This window comes from Chiroxiphia lanceolata, chromosome 2 (assembly GCF_009829145.1).
Source record: "Chiroxiphia lanceolata isolate bChiLan1 chromosome 2, bChiLan1.pri, whole genome shotgun sequence".
Lineage (NCBI taxonomy): Eukaryota > Metazoa > Chordata > Aves > Passeriformes > Pipridae > Chiroxiphia > Chiroxiphia lanceolata.
Window position 1 is genome coordinate 45,737,231 of NC_045638.1, and position 20,670 is coordinate 45,757,900.

General features: G+C 39.6%; 1 protein-coding gene across 4 annotated transcripts; it reads right to left on the reverse strand.

Moving 5' to 3' along the window:
• Positions 1 to 10,777: 10,777 nt before the first annotated feature.
• SLITRK5 (SLIT and NTRK like family member 5) lies at positions 10,778 to 19,808 on the reverse strand. Of its 4 annotated transcripts, none has more exons than XM_032680239.1 (3): positions 19,673 to 19,808; positions 18,174 to 18,268; positions 10,778 to 17,159 (listed from the first exon to the last, which is right to left on the reverse strand). In XM_032680239.1, exon 3 carries the CDS (start codon positions 17,149 to 17,151, stop codon positions 14,269 to 14,271), a length of 2,883 nt encoding a protein of 960 aa, XP_032536130.1. In that variant the 5' UTR covers positions 17,152 to 17,159; positions 18,174 to 18,268; positions 19,673 to 19,808; the 3' UTR covers positions 10,778 to 14,268. The 4 variants fall into 4 exon arrangements, with proteins under 4 accessions (XP_032536130.1, XP_032536133.1, XP_032536134.1 ...); XM_032680242.1 differs by lacking the exon at positions 19,673 to 19,808 and adding an exon at positions 19,414 to 19,505; XM_032680243.1 differs by lacking the exon at positions 18,174 to 18,268.
• Positions 19,809 to 20,670: the final 862 nt, after the last annotated feature.

Consider the following 20,670-nt stretch of genomic DNA (forward strand, 5'->3'; position numbering starts at 1 on the left):
AAAAACATTATGTGAAAAAACATTGCTTGGCCTATTTTTATTTTTTGAGTATGGCTTTTTAAAGACCAAATAAAACAAATTAAGGATTATTTCCTTATTAATTATATAAATTTTGAAACCTAAACAATATAATGCATTGGTAAAAAATCCATTGTTATAGCTTGCAATTATGAGGTGACTGTGTACAAAAACGTGTATTTTATACACTTAATTACTATGGCATATTAATAAACTGAAGAATATAGAGCAGTACATTCTGTACGATAGCATTCAGCTGTTTCTAAAGTTTAGATCAACCATTTGTTTACTGACAGGTTTTGTTTGGGCTTTTTTCAAAATTGGAGAGACGTTCAAATTTTGAGACATTTGACAAAGGTTTTAGTTCAATTTAAAACTAGATAAGCTGAATGGTTTTCTTTTTTATTTTAGGCAAAGTTCTGTTTTGTTTGTCAGAGATATTTTTATTTAACAAATTCTAAACCACATTTGACAAATAGTACTTCCTTGGGAAAATGATGTGAGTTGATTTTTATATTGAGCACGTCCACAAAAAAAAGAAAAAAAAAATGCTATTTTTACCTCAAAAAGTTGATGTTATCACAAAAAGTTGATGTTTCCTATAATGGTTACAAATATGCCAATAAAAAGATGTTTAATGAAAAGTATTGTAATACACAATAAATTCTTACAGAATATTTATTAGTGAAGAAATACAATACAAAAGATTTTAAAGGTCAGATCCTACAATGCTTTGCTGAGCAAAATGGAAATCAGCAAAGAATGCAGAATTGGACAACAGCTAATTTATTTCTAACATGAGATGGATATGTGATCTTTGTATTGCATTAGTCATTTAGGCCCAGATACTTAAAGGCATGAAACTTGATCTTATTTTTTTTTTTTAGTAACTCTCATTTAGCCCTTTATTTATTAAATGTATGTATTAAATAATTTGAAGTCTAAAGAAGAATTGAAAACTTCTTTGCTAAGCAAAAGTGCCCTGGTTTCTTTGGGTGTTTTGCCTGTCTAAGGACTGCAAAAAAAGGCCTTAGGGAAGATTTAACAGGAAACATATTAAGTGACCATGAGATCACACACTAATCCTATCCTTAGGATAAAATCTAATCCTATATTTTTGATTGAAGTGCTAAATTCCTCCTGGCCTGTCATCAGCACATGCGTAATCACTCCTTTTTTGCTTTTGCCTGTGCATGTCTAATAGAGACAGTGCAATTTCAACCTCAATATCTTTTATTATAACCTATGTTTATGACATAATAATGACTTTTTTAGAAGTATTAAGAATGTAACACTTTTATTGAAAACACATATGAAACAAAATGGAAAGAACTGGCTGTTAACTTCAGTGATTGCTGTTCATATTCTCTGTAGCTTTCTGGAATAGTTATTCCAGAAATTATTTTTACTTATGTTAAATTGTTATTGGAGAAGATGTGTTTTCTAGCCAGAAACGTAAGAAAACATGGCACTTGTTCATTCAGCATAGATTTAATAATTTTTATATTTCAAGGTTCTTATTGTTAGAAAAGGTTGTAAAATAATGTGTTTCTAGTAGATGGAGACACTTAGATCTACTGATCTATTTGAATTAAGTTCTGAGTGCCTTCCTCTCCATATTCAATACTACTTGAAAGCCACATCTATGTAAGAGATGAATACCATATGCTGTTGTTCCTCTGAAAACCCCTTTTATGAACTACCTTACAAACCTTCTGTCCACGGATGTCCCAAATTATTCAATTACTGTAAATATTTTATCCAGGTACTGTATAAAAAGGAGAATATTATTTTAAAAATTGCATTAGATCTGTTTTTCAGTTTGGTTTTGGGGTAGTTCTTTTGTGTTTTCTTGGTTTTGTTGGTTTTTTTCCTGCAATTTTGCCAGTAGATTTAGTAAATATTTATTCAATAAGACTAGAAAACTTCAATAAGACTATTGTTGAGTTTATTTGTCCCTGTAATCTCAAAACTTCTTTCTGAATATACAGTATGTATATTCACCTAATTCAAAGACTTTAGTTGCTACATATTCAACTAGACAGCTTGTTGTGATGGTTAGTTCTTGGAGCTGCTTATTTTTCAGGCCCATCTTAAACTATCTAACTAGAGACAAATGAAACAGTCCAACAGCCAAGTTTTCCTCTTTCATTTGTTAAATTGTAATAGTTTTTTAAATGCTAAATAATTTAATTATTCCTTATTCACCAATATAAATGGTCAAGAAAAAAATGCAGAGTGAAAAACAAATATCTGCATTAGTTCTCACTTTTTTTTTTTTTTTGCATCTATGCATGCTGCTTAATGGTTTTGTAGCTGGCAAAATTTTTATATGAAATGCCTCTATATTAAAAATAAAGAAAAATATCAGAATACATGGTATAATGCTTGCTTTCAACTTGCATTTCAGGCATACAAACATCAAATCCTGTTCTTCGCATATCACAGCAATCAGCTCAATATGTAAAGTGAACAAATGTGGAAATATACGCAAAATACTGATTTGAATATCAGGCTTTCTCAGCTAGACATTAAAAACTAATCAGCAGAAAGATACAATTATTATAGAAGATTTCTAGTATTTCCACGTTATATTTTTCTGAAATTATTTTAATTATTGTACCAAAACCATGCAAATCTGATCTCCAAAATATGTGTATACAACATATGAATAATGAAAATGGTATCAGTCATTACATCTACTGGAACTAATGTTCAAATCTTCTGAAAAAATACAAAAAATGTGTTTGGATGAAAACTCAAACAAATTTTAACAAAGGCTTTGCTATTAACACTAATATTAATTTGTACCATGTACCCTTCTAAAATCATACTTGTTTTTTAAAATTTGCAAGCTGTATATGATAATATTCACTTCCTGTCTCAAACCACTGGGAGTATTGCTGTGTAAATTGAACAGTTTCACATTTCAGTGGCAGAAGTGATGTTTGAATGCAGCTTTTATTAGCTTCTTAAGTGCCCAGTGCTGTTCCCATTGGCAGTGCTCCCATTGACTTCAATCAGGGCAGGAACAGGCCCTAATTTTGTAAGGCACTTTAGGATCCTTTGGGAAGAAAGGTGTTAGAAGAATACACACCATAATTATCAATTAGTTGTCAACAAAGCACTCTCACAAATATCTCCCATGGTCACAGAACATCATACCTTAATTTCAAATTTCACTTTGCTGTAGCAATTTTAATGCTGCTACTGAACTATTATTTGCCCAGACTCTGAGACATTTTGTGACATCATTCCAAATTTGACATGAAGAATTTTGATGCCTGTGTAATTAAAAAAATAAAATAAGCCAACCAAAAGGAATTTTTTCTAGGATTATATAAAATAAGATAGATCAAAATACCTGCCTCTCTTCTGACTGTGTTGCCCTAATTATAGCTAAAACATCATTTATATGTAAGAATCTCATATGAAGGGCTGAAAAGTTTCACATATCTAAAAAGAATGCTTACAAATTTAAGAATTAGTATTAATTACGAATTTAAGAATTAAATACTCTATGTTCTGTATACTTTTACTTTTGCATCTCTTCATTTGGACAGTTAAATTAAAATCTTTGATTTAACTTCTGGTAAAAAGAATACTTGCTTTCAGAGTCTCTGCCCTGAGAATAACTACTTCCTTTTCAGTATTAATAAACAATTTTGACAATGTCAATCTTTTTGGTATTAAAATGCAGAAATAAATATATATTGACCATATTCCCAAATATGAATTCACTAAAAAGGGCTCCTATTTAATCACTGGGGTAATTTAACTTGCTGTAACATAGAGGGGAAAGGCCTCTTAGCAATTGTTCACTCACCTCCTAAAAACCCTGTAAGTCCCAAAAATAAGCATGACCTGATTTTTCTGAGCTTGAGAAGAAAAATAACAATAAAAACAACAATTCTTATTGAAGATTTTGAATGACAGCTATTTAACATCTTTATATTTCATTCAAATACTGCAATACCTATTCTAATAAAAAAAAAAAAAACAAACAACAAACACCCTAAGCCTTGTTTTAGAAAACAAGACAAAATGAAGACATTCAGAACCTATAAGAACTTATATTCTATATATGGCTTTACGGTTCAAATCTCTGAATAAATAAAAATATTCATTTAACCCTCCCAGTACCCTTCTGCCACTCAAACATTATGAGGAGTAACCTTTTCAAGCCAGCAACATTCAACTGAAAACAAAATATAGGAAAACAAAAATGAAGCATTTGAGAAACTGAACCAGTTTTAGATTTCAAGGTCCTCAGGTGTTTCTGAATATATCAAAGTGCTTTCTGATACACACAACTAATTGTATATGGTCTACATGAGAAATATCAAAATATACTCTTTTAAGAGGAAGAAAACACTTTGGTAACAGTAACATTATCCTAATATGTTCAGAAACACACATTTCTCCATCAGACAAATCAGAACTCGGTCTAAGGACTGAAGTAAGCCTGCATGTGTTAGATATATATCTAAAATCAAACTCCAAACATAAAGGTACGTTACACAAAAAACTCTGACGGAATCTGGTGAGACTACTCTCATCAATCAAATTATCCACATGTGGAAGTAATCAGAGAACCAAAATCTATCTGGGAAATTTTGTCTTCATTGCTGCGTTAAATTGTCTTTCTCTTAGGGTTGTAAAATAATATTGAGTTTTAATGATTAAATGAACACTTGTGAAGCCTTACACACAGAGCTGGAGATACGGGTACCTAAGTATAAGACATAAAAGAAAACAGTTTCACTACGTAACTGTAAATTGAAATTACATAGTATTCATCAGGCCAAAACTGGAAATTTTTGTTATTTCACCATAGACGATTATATAAAGCAGTTAGTAATTCTCAAACATTTAAACAGAGTGTGAGGTAAAATAAATACTTATTTTGACATGAAAAAAAATCAATCTGAGTCATTTGGATAATTTTTCATAAGATAAATAGTATGAAGACAAATTGATGAGACGGGGGGGGGGTTTCTCCACAATTAAAGCTCTGATCCGAATCAAATCTAACAAAACTTTTTAGTAATTCAACAACTCCTAAGAAATATTTAATTACAGACAGTATTCAGTATATAAAATATACTGAAAATTATAGAATACATTCATTGTATAAAATTATGTATGGATGAAAAAATATTAACCATCATAAATACATTCAATTACATTTCTAAAAAATTGGTGAATTTAGAACCATTATCTTAACCACTTTTTGTAATTATAGAAAAAATTTTCTCAAAAGAGCAGCAACTTCTTATTCTTTAGGAAAAAGTATTCTTAAGGAAGAATTAATGTACAAGTAAGAACAATATGCATAAGTAGATTTCTACAATTTAAAACTTATTAAGTAATATATTGCACAATAAATCTAACAGATCCTACTGTTCAACACATTATAGTATGTTGCCACTTATTTGTTGGTAGCTATTACCAGTCATGCCAAAAAGGAAAAACCAAACATTTCAAACCTGATCAGAAATTGTCAATAGTGAGTTAATTTTACCATTTAAATTACTGTGATGAAAAGCTTCATTATATAAGCATTGCCTAATTATAAGACAGTTCCTCTTTTTAAGACAAGGTGCATTTTAAAAAATTATTCACAAAAAAACCATGAAATTTTTAACTGTCTGGTGCTCCAGAATCACCTACATGTTTATGTGAGTAGGTATTTGTGTTACAAGTTTACATGAATGATGCTATAGATAGAACTTTTTAAAAAATCCCTACCTAAAACATCATTTCCTTTGACATTGATGAGGATTTTACTTAAGGTTTTACACCAGCTATCAGAGCTACAAAACCAAACACACCTCTTCACTGCCTCATAGTGTAAGAATGGAGAAAGAAGGAGGGGAGAAATGTACACCATGTGATTCTGCTCAGAAAATCATCAACTACCTAAAAGACTATCATATTTTTCTTTAACGGAAATAAACACATTGAAGAACAATAGCTTAGATCCCTGCTCTGTACTCAAAATAAAATAAAAAGCAGCCTTCAAAGCAAAGACAGGTAGTATGATTCAGTAATGTGTAGGAAAAAAAGAATGACAACGAAACAGAAAATTAAACCAGAAAATGTGTAACTGTTAACTCCATTTCAAAGAGTTAGAATGTTTTTAAACATTAATGTTACAAACTTTAGGAACCCATCAATATGTAGTGCTTTTAAATCATTTCCACGACTAGTATTGACTACATTGCGTGCTACATTTGGATGGAATAAACAAAAATATCCACCCTTAAAAGACAAGCTTAATTTAATCACTGAAAAAATAAAACAACCTTAAGAAACAGCCAAAGCTGTAATCGATAGTGATGTTATTGCCATTTGATATTTGAAACACCTTTGTAGCAGGGATTTTCCTTATGCATGGTAGGTTAATAAACAGTATCTAACAGGAAGAGAAAAAAACATGAAGTGTAAAGACATTCCATACTTTCAAAAACCAAAATCAATTGCAGGATTTTCATTCACTTCAAAAACATCAAATACATTGATTAGCCAATTTTTCCTTTGATGCACTTTTCATCATAACTAAAGGAAGATATTTAAGAATAAATGATTCAGCAGAATATTCATTCTTTGAAAGTATGTGGTTCAAGTTCTTTGATGTCAATGTAGGCATTTCTTATAAATTTGCAAACAGAAAAATGGACATATTCTTAAATTTTGAGCTTAATGTGAAGCATATTGTAACCTACACTTTTGGGTTTGCTATAAATTACCCAATAACCACCTAACTCAATGTGCAGTACAGTATGTATCTACACATAAACTCATGCAAACACATCATTACATCACTTATAAAGACTTGTATGAATGACTTAAAAAAATTATGTCAAAACTATTTTTACTTGGATTATTAATAAATTTTAGACAAAATTAATGATATATTCGATTCAACTTAGCAAACTGCCAGCCTGAAAATGCTTTTAAAATGTTTAATTTTCCATATTTTAAAAAAAATTACAAGTGTAAAATTGTATCGTGGCTGAAGAGTACCAATGCTGTGAACAACACTGCTTTAATTTTTAGTAGAAAAGTGTCATTGGGACTACCAGTTTTATTATAGCTGAAACTAAAAACCTGATCATTTCACCTAAGTTCAACAGTTAGAAAGAGAACAAATCTTTGTCATGTAGTAATTACTGCATAATTAAACGCAGTTATGAATTCAGTGATTTAAAACTAAATTCAGATATCTGATATTGAGACCTTTGTAAGAACTGCTGTCATACTCATAAATACATTTGGTATGTGTCTATTTATCCATTTGACTGGACAAAATAATTGCTATGGTAATGAAGTTACAGCAAGGTCAAGCTCAGGCCAGTTTAGCCATGTGATGGTACATGAAATGTAAAAGGTAGAGGTTTAAAATACAGGAACATTAATGGCCCTCAATGCATATTCAGCTAGTTGCAAACTGCATTTGAGCTGAACTTTTGCTCCTAGCAACTCCAACCCCAAATTTATATTACTATACTAGAAAAGCTGAAATGTTGAAGGACTAGACTGACTTTTTGGTGACTACGTGGATATAACATTCATAAGCTACATATGCTATACGAAGAACTTTTGTTTCATTACAAACCTAAACGCTTTCAAAACTCACATGGAAATATTCTTACATCACACTAAAAACAATGTTAATTAAAGAAACATAGATAGCTATAAGTGTATGCATACATATATATTTGCATACTTATATATATGTACACATACACTTCCATACATATACACACAGAAATATATATTTCTTTTTTAAAATACAGATGGTAAAAAATACAGATGGTTAAAATAATAATCTACTTGGTAATTAAACACTGTTTTCAGAAATTCAAAAACTGTACCAGATTGTCACCTCCCAAGTTTTAAGAATCTAATTTAGTACTTCTACTCTAAGCATTTCTGAATAAAGTTGATATGATGTCTCTGACAAAAGCAATCTCATTGTTTGACCCTCTCCTCAAATGTAAACTTTTTGCCATAGTATTGGTACAAAATTACCAGAAGGCTTCAATAATCTAATGCTCACATAATCAGATATACTGTTGAAATCATGAGAAGAAAATGTTTTATTACATGAAATACTGAACTAGACAAATATTATTTCAACTTTTTATCTTATCCCACTCTAGACCTTTTCAGAAGGTCATCCAGAACCATGTCATGATATACAATAGTAATCATGTATCTGACCAGAAAAAAACATTTATGTTTGACATGGTCTATAGTTTACTGCAAAATTTAAAAATGCTGTAAATATAAGCCTGCAAAATCGCAGTAAAAGTAGTTACATCTTCCATGGCAAAACCACCACAAAGGTTATAATTTTTATTAATACGTATTTAATCTAATTCAAGGTTTCAGGACCAAGTCCACAGAATTAAATAGAGGTATGCTGTCTGTTCATAAAGTCCATCATTCTGAAGAACCACATCTATACATGTGGATTATATGGACTTCCCATATAATCAGGACAATGTGGGTCCAAGTATAAATTTTGCAGTGCTATACTACAGCAATGTTAGTTAATATGTCAGCAGATTGGAAATAGATGTCATTCATTTTTTAAGTACATAGAACTACAAATGTTTACCATTACTGTATTCGAATTTTTCACTTTACAAAAGAGAAATACTAAGAGAATGGCTTATTTCAATGACAAAAAGCCAAACTTGCAAGAGCAAGGTAAATGTTTTGTAACTTCCTTAAGTCAATGGAATCCAGTTTAGTACTTATACAACAAGAAGCAAAATGTGGCCCATTAGCTGTAAGTTAAATAGTTAATTTGATAGCCATTTAATTACAAACTTCATTACACTTTACTTCTTTGACTATTCAATTAACTGCCTCTTGTTCCTAGTATCTAAATGTGCCTCTTTTTTTGTGTCCTAACTGTTCTGTTCAGTGTTTTAAGAATAAACAATTATTCTAAAGCATAACTGTGCTTAGCATTTCTGGAGTATCATCATACTGCTAGCTACTTTGAAATGTAGCTAAATAATGAACAGGGGAAAAAAAACTATTGTAAAGACTTGTGATATTAGCATAGTATTTACAGACAGATGGATAATCACAAATCTGTAAGGCAGTATTGATGAACTGTAAGGAGAGCTATGTGTCCTTATTTCATCAGAGCACATTGCAAAGCATCTTAGAAAGGTTGGGGAAAACAACTAATATGGCTGCCCCATTCAGAGGGCTGCTATCCTGCTGTCTTCTCTCACAGAAACACCTCACTCATCTACTCCTCCATCCTCTTGTCACTACTTAGTCCTACATTTTCCAGAGTTAAGCAGATGCTGCAGAGAGGAGGTACAAGTTCCCTACAATGAAATAATCAATAGAAACGTGAAGACTGTTTGAAGGTTGACAGCTATGGAATTGTGTCTGCCATTCACTCTCCCTTCTCTCCCCATTCTTCTTGTTTAATGCCAGTAGCATCAGTAGTGTTCTCAGTTCTGCATAAGACAGCAAAAGATTTCAGCCTCCTTCTCTGGTTTGGAGACGCTGCATTTCAGTATGCCAGTCTTTAATCAAATGAAAGGCTATTCAGATTCCCTGGAGACACTGAGCAGTATAAAGAACCTGCCCTCTAAAAACGAAGGAGCTCTTGTTTACCCTGTCCTTCAGGATATAGTGCTTTAATGGACTCTGCCCCCTGAGAGGGAACCATATGCATTAAACAGACTCTCAAGTTTCTGTAAGAAACAACATGCTGGTCAGACATTTTAGCTCCAGCTAAACAGAGGTCTAAAGAACCTACAGAACCAGGATCTTGCCTTCATATTTTCAAACAACTAGAATTAGCTATTCCTGCCTTTCCAGATATATTTTCTAAAATGTGTTTACCATGGGTCATAAGCTCACTTTTACGATATTTTACCATTTTTGTATTACTTTAATAATTAACTTATTATGTGAAAAAGGTACCACTGTATCTGTTTCCTAAAAAGAATACTCTTAAGATATAAACTTCATAAAAAACTAAAACACAGGAAAACATTCAGAAACTAAATACTGCAGTATAGAGAATCAATTGAACATGTTTTCACAACCTTAAGTGACCATTAAAATAGTGGATGGTAAATATAAAAAAAAAAATTAAAAATTTGGGTTTTAGAACTATAGAAGTGTAAGATGCATTTATATCAGACTTTTAATCTGGTGTTTCAAGCAGTGCATAAGAATGTCTAGGAATTACAGAGTGTATCTTCTGGGATTAAGTTGAAGAAAAGGGAAGGGGAAGGGAGGGGAGGGGAGGGGAGGGGAGGGGAGGGGAGGGGAGGGGAGGGGAGGGGAGGGGAGGGGAGGGGAGGGGAGGGGAGGGGAGGGGAGGGGAGGGGAGGGGAGGGGAGGGGAGGGGAGAGGGAAGAAGAAGAAGAAGGGGAAGGGGAAGGGGAGGGAAAGGGAATGGAAAGGAAAAGGAAAGGAAAAGGAAAGGAAAAAGTTCTCACTCCTAAACTCACCATTTGTATTTAAGACATTGAATTGGCTCGATATGGGAAAAAAAGGTAAAAAATATTTCTTTTACGTAATAAATATATATGTTTTATATTATCACAATTTATGTTTTGTTTCCAGTAATTACACTGAGAAATCAGGATTCTCTTCTACCTTTTTTCGTTCTTTTACCACAGAATTGCATGCACTTTTGAAATAAAATGTGAGGCCATACGAGTGATTCAGCACGCTCAACATTACTTGTCAAAGGACAAAAAATAAAGAGGGGAAAAGTCACTTTAATTACCAATCTAAACCAGTCTGATAACCAACTTAAAATAATATACTGAATTCTCAAAATAGTGTGGATTTTTTTGTCTTGCAGTATTACCCCTTTGGTCAGCACTAACTGAGCAGATCATCATGCAGAAGGTTTCACTGATCTTGCTAACAAAACAAAGGCTATATTCTTACAGAAACATTTTTTCTTCAAACAAATTATCCTATTTTCAAATCAGAGGCATATCTACCTTTGTCTATGTCTATTCCTTTCCTATTTCTTATGTCTTCTCCTTCTTTCCATAATTATCCAAAGAGGATATATCACTGTAGCCACTGTGTGGAAATTTCTACTTCCATTGAAGTCCTCATTCACAAACAGCCCTTTCAGATATGCTTCAGGATGTTAACAGACTAAAGAATATTATTTTTCACTCTGTATCCTTTCTTAAGGATTTATCTTCAGGAATACACTTTCTGTAGGTAACTGATGTAATTTAATTTTTTTCTCCATTAACGGAAGCAATAATATTTTTTTTTTCTGCTGAAGATAGGAAGCTGAAAAAATTTAAATTAATTGTTCTGATTGCAATGTAGATGATTAGAAAAATTCTTCATTACCAGTTATTAAACGCATGTGGAACACATGGAAGCAGCAGTAATATTAACCTCAGAAAAGGCAACATCAGAATGTAAGCATAAACAGAATGCCAAGGCATTTCTGTCAACTATTACAAATCAAGTAATTCCTGCTCATTTACTCATTTGTGGATGCTGCCTCTTTGTGGCAGCATGCCATGCAAAATGTACCTTTCCATTAAGGACCTAATCCTATGTTTGTATTGACACCTATGCAAACTTATGTTTATGAGTTTAGAATCATACAGAAAACATATATATGCACATGAACAGATAAAGTTTGCAGGAACTTATTCAATCCTTATTGAGTTAATTTCTCTCTGACAAAGTCAGCAAGGCTGAAAATTTTCTTACTTATACCATTTAACAACAGTGTGCCTCTACTGAGTTTAAATGGGAGAACCAGACCACTGGTTTCAGCAATAGTTATAAAGGCAGTAATTCAAAATTAGGGCTCCAAAACTGCACCTCAGGCAGGAACACACACATCTCTCACTAGTGTCAATAGGAAGTCTGCAGGAGATGGCGAGCAGTGAACAGAATAGCCATGTGTTGTGTCTCTTGTGACAAAAGAACACTCCTCATCTCTGTGTTTCAAACTGAAAAAACACTCCATGTACTAAACTGTCCAAACTAAATACAGTCATGCTTGCTGGTTTTTTTTTTTTTTTTTTTTGCTTTCGCTCAATGTGGGTGGCATAGAGAGAACACATGCCAAGAAAACATTTATCTTGAATTCCAACAGACCAGTTATATAGCTTTGTTTTTGTAGAAAGTGACAGATTGTACATGGGTAAGAAAAGCAGAATCGAACAGAGCCCTTTTGCAATAAAAGATTTACTAGGGAAAAACTCTGCGAACAATATAATATATAATAACCTAATGAAGGAAAAAAACCCACGTGAAATATGACTTACCCTATTCCACATATTAAAGAACACTTCAATAAGGAGACAAAACGTAAATATAAAGCTATCCTATTCAATATGTTGTTGAATCACATATCCCTATGTTGCTTTCTGACCCATGTTATGTACGCTGGTAATTACCACACCGTATTTTGAAAACAGAGAACACGTTATGTTTTGCCTAGAAACATTAAATCTTTTTGATGAGCCATAATCGCTAGTAAAGAGAATCCAATGTAAAAGCAGATTATTTTGGCAAGAAATTTTAAAGTTCAAATACTCATTACTTCAGGATCTTACATTTGAAATATTTACCAAGTGTTTATTCAGAAACTATTAAAAAATCACATGTGCTGGGATACATATCAGTTGTCCCCTCTTACAGTGACGCTGTGTTTATGAATATCCTTGCCATTGCTTGCTGCCCAAAGGGGAAAGACATTTTATATAGACGTGTACAGTCCACCATTTGGTCTTTCAGGATGCCAGTAAACGTGGATCTGTACAAGTGCAATTGTACTTGACTAAACAATCAGAAACTGGCTACAACAGTTGCAAAATCATTATATTTTGGTTAACTAATACAAAAGCAAAAATGAAAAAAGAATCTAAACTGACAAATCAGAAATGAAACACTTTTTTTTTTCCTGATAAAATGAACGCCTTCTACATATCCCTCACTAGTTTGCCCAACCAGACTCCTAAGCAGGAGCTTGCTAAAAGGTATATTCTCAAATAGAAATGTGATTTTTTTTCTATTGTGATCAGATTTCACATCTTAGATTGTCTGTTAAGATTTGGTCATAACTGGCATTATATCTAATGATTTAAAAGGTCCTTTTGATTCTACATCATATTTGGAAAAAAAGCTCTCAGTGTAGTGCAATACTTTAAAGGAATACAGACACTTTGGACCTCGTCCTGAATTTAAAAAAAAAACAACAAACAAAAACACTGAAACATTCCAGTAGTTTTACTTGTAAGAATAGTTCTGCATCCTCTATCCCAATTTTTTCGGCTTTTGACTAACTTTGCTCAATGAGTGAGTCTAGAAAACTACACTCATTGGTAAAGTTGTTCATGTGCTTAAGTGCCTGCAGGATGAAGGCCTAAGCTGGGACTTCTTTCACAAGTAGAGACACTGAAGTGAGTTAGAACTTGCAGGATTAGGCCCTAAAATAGTGAAGGAAAGAGAAATGCTAATGTGCATATAAAAATAGGTGCTACAATAAAATATTTTTTTATATTTCATCAATAAATTATTTTCACTAACCAGTTATGGATCATATATCTCTGCACTCTTTAATGATTTGTCCACATCTACAGCGATCCTTTTAAAGATCATAATATATTTTTGAATTCAAAAGTCCAGAAAGTATACAAACACATCCTTAAAAAAAGGAAACCTTGTATTAAAGTCGGGGTGTGCTAATCTCTCCAAAAAAGCCATTTAGACTCACCCATGGCTAAAAGGGGAAAATGTGCGCTGTACTCTTCAACTAGAAAGAAACCCAAAATAAAGAATGTGTTAAAAAAAATAAAAATAATAATAAAAAAAATAGTAATAGTGACTTTTGTACTTGTGACCTGAACATGAACTGACAGGAACCTCCTGCCACCTTCCCCAAGCACACATGGACACCCGCACAACACCAGTGTTGTGCCCATTTTACAAAGCAGGTGGTTTCTGACTTCCAAATACAGTAAAAGAAAAAAGAATAAACTAAACTGAACAGCACACCCTTTCAGAATCATTCCCCGAAGCTGAAAAGTCCTGTGCCAAGGCACTTCACCCTACAATAAAATGCATTAAAGGGGGAAAAAAGAAGGGGGACGAGGTGGGAGGTCAGCATTTACGTTTCTTTGTTTTTCGTGTGGTTGTTAAATACAAATACTCTAGAGAAGGAGCTGCTGAGACTGGCGAGGGGAGGGGGAGAGAGGCTGTTTCTCAGAACTGGCTGAATGTGGTCTGTTTTTCCAGCACTTCGAGGTAGTCCGGCTCTGCGTTTAGTTTTGCTTTTAGCTCCAGGTACTCGTTCCTGTTGGGCTCTACATAGACAGTACTCGGGGGGCTGTAGAGCACCGTCTCCCGGAGCCTGCTGTCCCCCGGCCCCGGGTGCAAGTACTGGTGGGCACGCCTAAGGTCATAATTAGGGGAGTAGGTGTAGGCGGCAGGGAGCTTGGGGTAGTCGGGGAGGGTGGAGCCGGGAGTGCCCAGCGTAGAGGAGGAGTGTTTGTCGGGCTCCAAAATGCCCCTGTAAAAGCGATCGGCGTCTTGCACTGGGGAGAGCAGCTCCTCCCGCGGCTCGATGGTGCTCACGCTGTACGCGGGGCTGCGCCCGGGCGCGTCCTCCCCGCCGGGCGCCGGCGGCGGTGGGGGCGGTGGGGGGGGCGGCGGCGCGCCCCCCCCGGGCGACAGGGGGTGGCTGCTGTAGGTGACCTTGAGCTCATGAAGGTCTTTGTAATCCTCGCCCGAATTGCCCTCCCGGGAGCGGTAGATGGGGTTTTTGCACATGTGGCCCAGGGGGTGCGGGATGTACTCGTAGACGTGGCCGGCGGGGGTCTTCACCTTGGGCAGCGCCGCGCCCCCGCCGCCACCGCCCCCGCCGCCGCGGTGGGGCGGGTGCTGCTGCAGGTGGGGGTGGTGATGGTGGTGGTGGCCGCCGCTGTAGACGCTGTACTGCATGTTGAAGGAGCTCACGTCGGAGTTGTTGGCGCTGGCGTGGTCACCCTGGCCCTTCTTGCGCCGCTTCATCACCAGGACGAAGAGCCCGGCCGCCACGAAGACGGACATGATGAAGACCAGCAGCAGGCTGAGGATCAGCACCGAGAGCGGCACCGAGGAGGTGCCGCCGCCGGCGCCGCCCGCGGGCGCGGAGCCGCCCGCCGCCGCCGTGCCATTGAGGCGCACGGTGGAGGAGGAGGGGGTGGTCCTGGCCGGCAGCTGGCCCGGGGACGGCGTGGGCGTGGAGACGACGATATCCGAGTAGTCGGGGCACAGCAGCTCCGCCCGGACGGCCCGCATGTCGCTCTGGGCAAACTTCTTAGGGGACTCGCAGATAACCTGGTCCACCAGGACACCGGTGTTGAGCTGCTCCAGCCACAGCTTCATGCCCACCACGTCGCAGGTGCAGTCCCAAGGGTTCTCGTGCAGGTCGATCTGCAGCAGGGATTTCAGCTGGTCCAGCACCCCGCTCACTGGCAGGTAGGAGAAGTGGTTGCTCCGCAGGCTCAGCCTGTAGAGAGACAGACCAGAAAAAATGTTCCCTGGCAAAGACCTCAGCAGATTGTTGTTCAAAAACAAGAGCTGAAGGTTGGGGACAGATTCAAAGGTGCCTGCCTCTATCTCCCGGATGACATTGTACTGCAGGAAGAGGTACTGCAGGCTTTGCAGCCCATAGAACAGCTCTGGGCTCAGCCGCTCGATCCGGTTCCCATTCAGGTACAGCCTTCGCAAATTAGTTAAATCCCCAAAAGCCCGGTCCTGAATGACCGAGATCCGATTATTGCCCAGATGTAGCAAATCCAGCCCGGTGGCATCCACAAAATCTGCCCTGCGGACCAGTGCAATGTAGTTTTCCGTCAGATACATCTTCTTAGGATTATAGGGTTTGGGCTGCAGTTCAGAAATGCTCTCAATCTTCCTCTCCTGACAATTGACATTTAGGCCCAGGTCAGAAATCTGCAAGTTGCAAGTGCAGGCAGTGGGGCACTCCAAAGGCACCGGGGATTTGGTCTGGTAGGCAATGCTGGGGCCATAGTTGCTGTATCCCAAGTCTTTTGAGGGCAAGCGGGAGGTGGGGCGCACCCTTGGCTTGTTGGGTTGGCGGGTCCCTTTGGGGGGCTTCAAGGGAGATTTGTAAACAGCTGAAGAAGAAGTAGCCACGGAGTTGACCGAGGCTGGGGTTGTGTGGAAATACCCTGTGGTGCTCAATGGTGTCTGAGGTCTCATTTCATAATCAGAGATGAGCCTCCTGGGGCAAAGCTCCTGCTTGGAGACTTCATCCAAGTCTCGACCATGTAAGCGGAAAGGGGTCTCGCAAACTACATCTCCCACCAGAGCAGAGTATGAGATACTGTCCAGCCAATCCTTTAGAGCAATCAACTCACAAGAGCAATTCCAGGGGTTTTCCTCCAGCTGCAGCTCCACCACTTTATCCATGTGCTGCAAGAGGCCCATATAGGGCAACAGCTTCAGCCGGTTACCCCTCAGGTCCAGGTGAGTTAAGGGCACAAAACGGAAAAGGTTGTTGGGCAAACTGGAGAGGAGGTTATCATTGAGAATCAGCACCTGCAGCAAATGCAGTTTGCTGAAGGCATTGGGTTCAATGATGCTAATATAATTATAGTCGACCTGTAGGTATTCCAAACTCTCTAGCCCAAGGAAAGTGTCATCCCGTAGAAGTTCCAACTTGTTATTGTTCAAGTGCAGCCTCCTTAAACCTCTCAGACCATGAAAGGCCCCAGTTTCGATGTCTTGTATGTCATTGCTCCCCAGATGCAAAATTGAAGCCCCGGTGTAATTGACAAACTGGTTTGGGTACAGCCTGTTCAAAAGGTTCCCAGACAACAAGAGGTGGTAGACAGGGAACCTTGGTGGACTGATCTCAAAAAGGCTGATGATCCCTCTGTTTTCACAGCTCACTGTTAAGATGCTGTCCTTCTCCTCACAAGGACATGCATTATCACAGATTTCCCCATAATACTCGATGCTTTCTGCCCACGAAAGGACTAGCGATGTTAAAGCAAACGCGATCGTCTGCAGCATCCAGATATGCATTTTTTTGTTGAGGTCCTGTTCCAAAGTTACTGTAGAGCAGCAAGCATACATTTTATTTCCTGTAAGGATAAGGAGAAAAAAAAGAAAGTACCATAATAGTACAGCCCTGTAAAATTTAAAATGGAAATAAAGTTTATGTATGTCTTCATTAGGGTAGAGAAATGATTGTTAATCAACAAAAAAACCAAACCTCCTGTCACTTCTAATTCCCATACTTTCAAAAACTGGATGACATGCATTGATTAAAGGGTTGATAGGCAACTCCTAGCGAGTCAAATGCCTGCGGTGTTTAAAACGGTGAGGTCACAGTAGGAATTGTTCTGGTTCTGTTTGTGTGGGGTGCATTTCAATGCTTCCTTGGATCTTTTTCATGACCAGCCCCATAAATATACATAAAATGGCTGTCAGTTCAGTTTCACATTTCTAATTTAAGAGAAAAGAAACACCATTTTACGAGGTTTCCCACCTCCCCTATTACCCAGCTCCCCCTTCCCTTCAGAACCTCCCCGGTGAACAGCGCACCAAGGTCTTCCCCTCCTTCTACCTTGATTTTTAACCGTTGGTGGAAATACCATGGTAGGAATCCAAAGAAAAATATTCAGTGCTGAAAACGGCAGCTGAATTCAACAGAGAGAATACTGACACATTCTCCCCATCACACATTTCTTAAAACTCTTTTATGTTGGGTTTTTTACTCCTAGCTATACATTTACAAAGCACACACTCACCCACACAGATATGCACACACACACACACACACACACACACACACACACACACACACACACACTCACCCCCAGATGACTTCTGTGGAGGAATTCTTCTGTAATGAGATTAAATACATTAACCTCCTACTTCAGTGCACTCAACAGCTCTCTTCAATTAGAGAAATTTTGTATCTTTACACAAGCAAATAATTTTAACTGATTTTTGATCCCTCCTCAAGTTATACACAATGTAACAGAGCTCATTTCAAGCAGAAGTCTTCAGTTCTCTCTCACATACACACACACACACACACACACACACACACACACACACACACTCTTAAAAGAAATATTTTAACCACTCACCCAAAATTTGTGAAAAATGTAAAACATGCAGATCATCTTCGGAGTCTCATCCATATCTGACATAGCGCTTATTCCCAATGTTCTGCAAAACTAGCCTGGTAGAAGTGGAGAGATCTAAATAGGTCTGGTGAAAATATCTCATTGCCAACACTCCAAGCATCAGAGTTACTGATTATAAGCAGCAATGGCTGTCAGTACTCTTTATCCTTTAGGGGAGAAGACACCCAGGCTGATTAAAAGCCAAGGAGGGTGGAAGGGAAATCCTACCATTGACCTACGTCAGTAATTTAATGCCTGAATTTCACCTAGCTGGAAACAAATGCTTTCCTTTCCTTTTTGCAGTCTTTCTGACTCTTTGTGGCTTTCTTCTACTAGTCTAAAAGCAATATGAATGGGGAAAATAGATGTGTGTTGGTAAGGGAAGACTAATAAATCATCAGGCTTAAATACTGGGATGTTGGAGGAGGGTTGCATTTTCTAATGTTCATCTCAGAGCTCCAATCCTTATGACACAACTCTGGTTTGGAGGAAGGTATCCTAAAAAATGAGAGGTCTCAGTACTGCAAGACATCTCCTGTGGCATCAGGTTCACGGCTGCAAATCTAGCACTTGCAGCAAAGGCAGTCATGCAGCAAGAAATCGGAAGTCTCGGTGAATCTCTCTCTAATTCTGACCAGACGTCAACTGGATCAGAATTACTCAAAGCAAAAAGGCTTCATTGCATAAAGGCAGCAGAAATCTTACTCAAAGGCATGTATCTAGCATATTCTTTCTCAGTTTGATCAGATCCACTCATCCATTAACCAACAGTTCTTCGTAGAAAAGAAAAAAAAAAAGACAAGCCATTGAAAACCTGCCCGGTCAGTGTTAAACTCCCAGGCATTTTACAACTTTAATTCAATTATTGTTAGAAAAGGAGGAAAATACAATTTTCCTTCCCTCTTCCTTTCTGCCTTTCTCTCACAAAAATTAAAAAAAAAGGTAGGGCGGGGTGAGAGGTAAAGAGAATAAAGTTGTAGCTGGCTACATGCAAGGTTGCAATCCCGCCCTGGAAACCCCTCTGTGGTGACTGTGTGCTGCTGTTCGCCAGCTCCCTACAGAGGTTCAGATTGAGAAGGGGGGGGGGGGGACGTGGGGGTGGGAGCGACGGGGGGGGAGGGGAGAAGAGAAAAGGGGTTGCATCGGGATTTTTCTTGCGTGTGTGGGTTTTTTTCCCCGAAGAGTTCAACCCTTAGCTTACCGCACTGCATATCCGGCTGGAGGCAGCTTTCAGTACCGCCGACAGCAGCAGCGAGCCAGCAGCCCCAGCCGGACACTGTCACCCAACTGAGCAGCACCCCGAGTTGGGAGACATGGATTTCGGGGGGGTGAGGGAGGCGGGGGAAGGAATGGAAAGCAACAGCAAGCAAAGACCTGGCGGGGAAAGGGTGGGGGGGACGAGGAAGGGAGGAAGAGAAGAGGGAAAAGGGAGCGAGAGAAAAGTCGACCCCGGTACTTACTTCGTCCGAAATCTCCAGGGCCCAAGCATGGTGGCAGCCCATGAAGAAGCCTCCCCGCGGCGCGGCGGCGGTGTCGGTGTCGGTGCGGCGGCGGCCGGGGCGGTGGGTGCGGAGCGGAGCGGAGCGGAGCGGGCTCCCCCCGCGCGCAGGCGGCACCGAGACACAGCGCTCGCACAGGGGCGCGCGCACACGCGCGCACACGCGCCACACACACACACACACACTCTCACACACACTCACACTCACACACGCGCGCGTGCCCGGGCAGCCGCGGGGGCGCGCCCGCCACGCACGCGCGCTCTGGCGCGCGCGGCCGCGCGGCGGGGGTGGGGGCGGCTGGCGGCGCGATGCGCGGTGCGGAGCGGAGCGGTGCCGCCACCGCTGAGCGCGGGTGGGGGGCGGTGCCAGGGGAGCGAGGGCGGGGCGGCGGCGCTGGGAGCGCCGGGGGCGCCGGGGGGTGCGCGGGGAGGCGGGAGGGAAGGGGCCGCGGTCCGGGGTGGGTGTCCCCGAGTGACGGCGCGGTGGCAGCGGCAGCAGCAGCCGCCGGCGCCGTGGGGCGCCGCGCCCCCCGTCCGCACGGGCACGCACGGCGCGGGCACACGCAGGACACACAGATGCCGATACGAGCGCGGCGTTCGCCTCGCCACACCCCCGCACTTTCCCCAGCACGGGCCAACTTTCCGGTCACTCCGCCGCCGCGGACACCGCCCTGTCTGCCCCCCCTCCCCTGGGGCGATGGTCCCCAGCCACCCCCGTGCTCTCCTCGCAGCGCTCGCTGGCCGCGGCCGGGTGGAGCGGAGCGGAGCCGCGAAGGGGGGGCAGCGGGAGCCGGGGGTCCGGCCGTGGGCGCTTCCTGTGCGGGAGCCTGCGCTGCGTTCGCGGAGACCGCGGGGAATTGGGTGGTCGCGGTGAAACGAAGCGACGGTTTTCGCCACGCACATCCTCCGAAACCGGGGACGCGCGCGCGTGTCGGGGCCGTTCAGTTTGTGTTTTCTCCT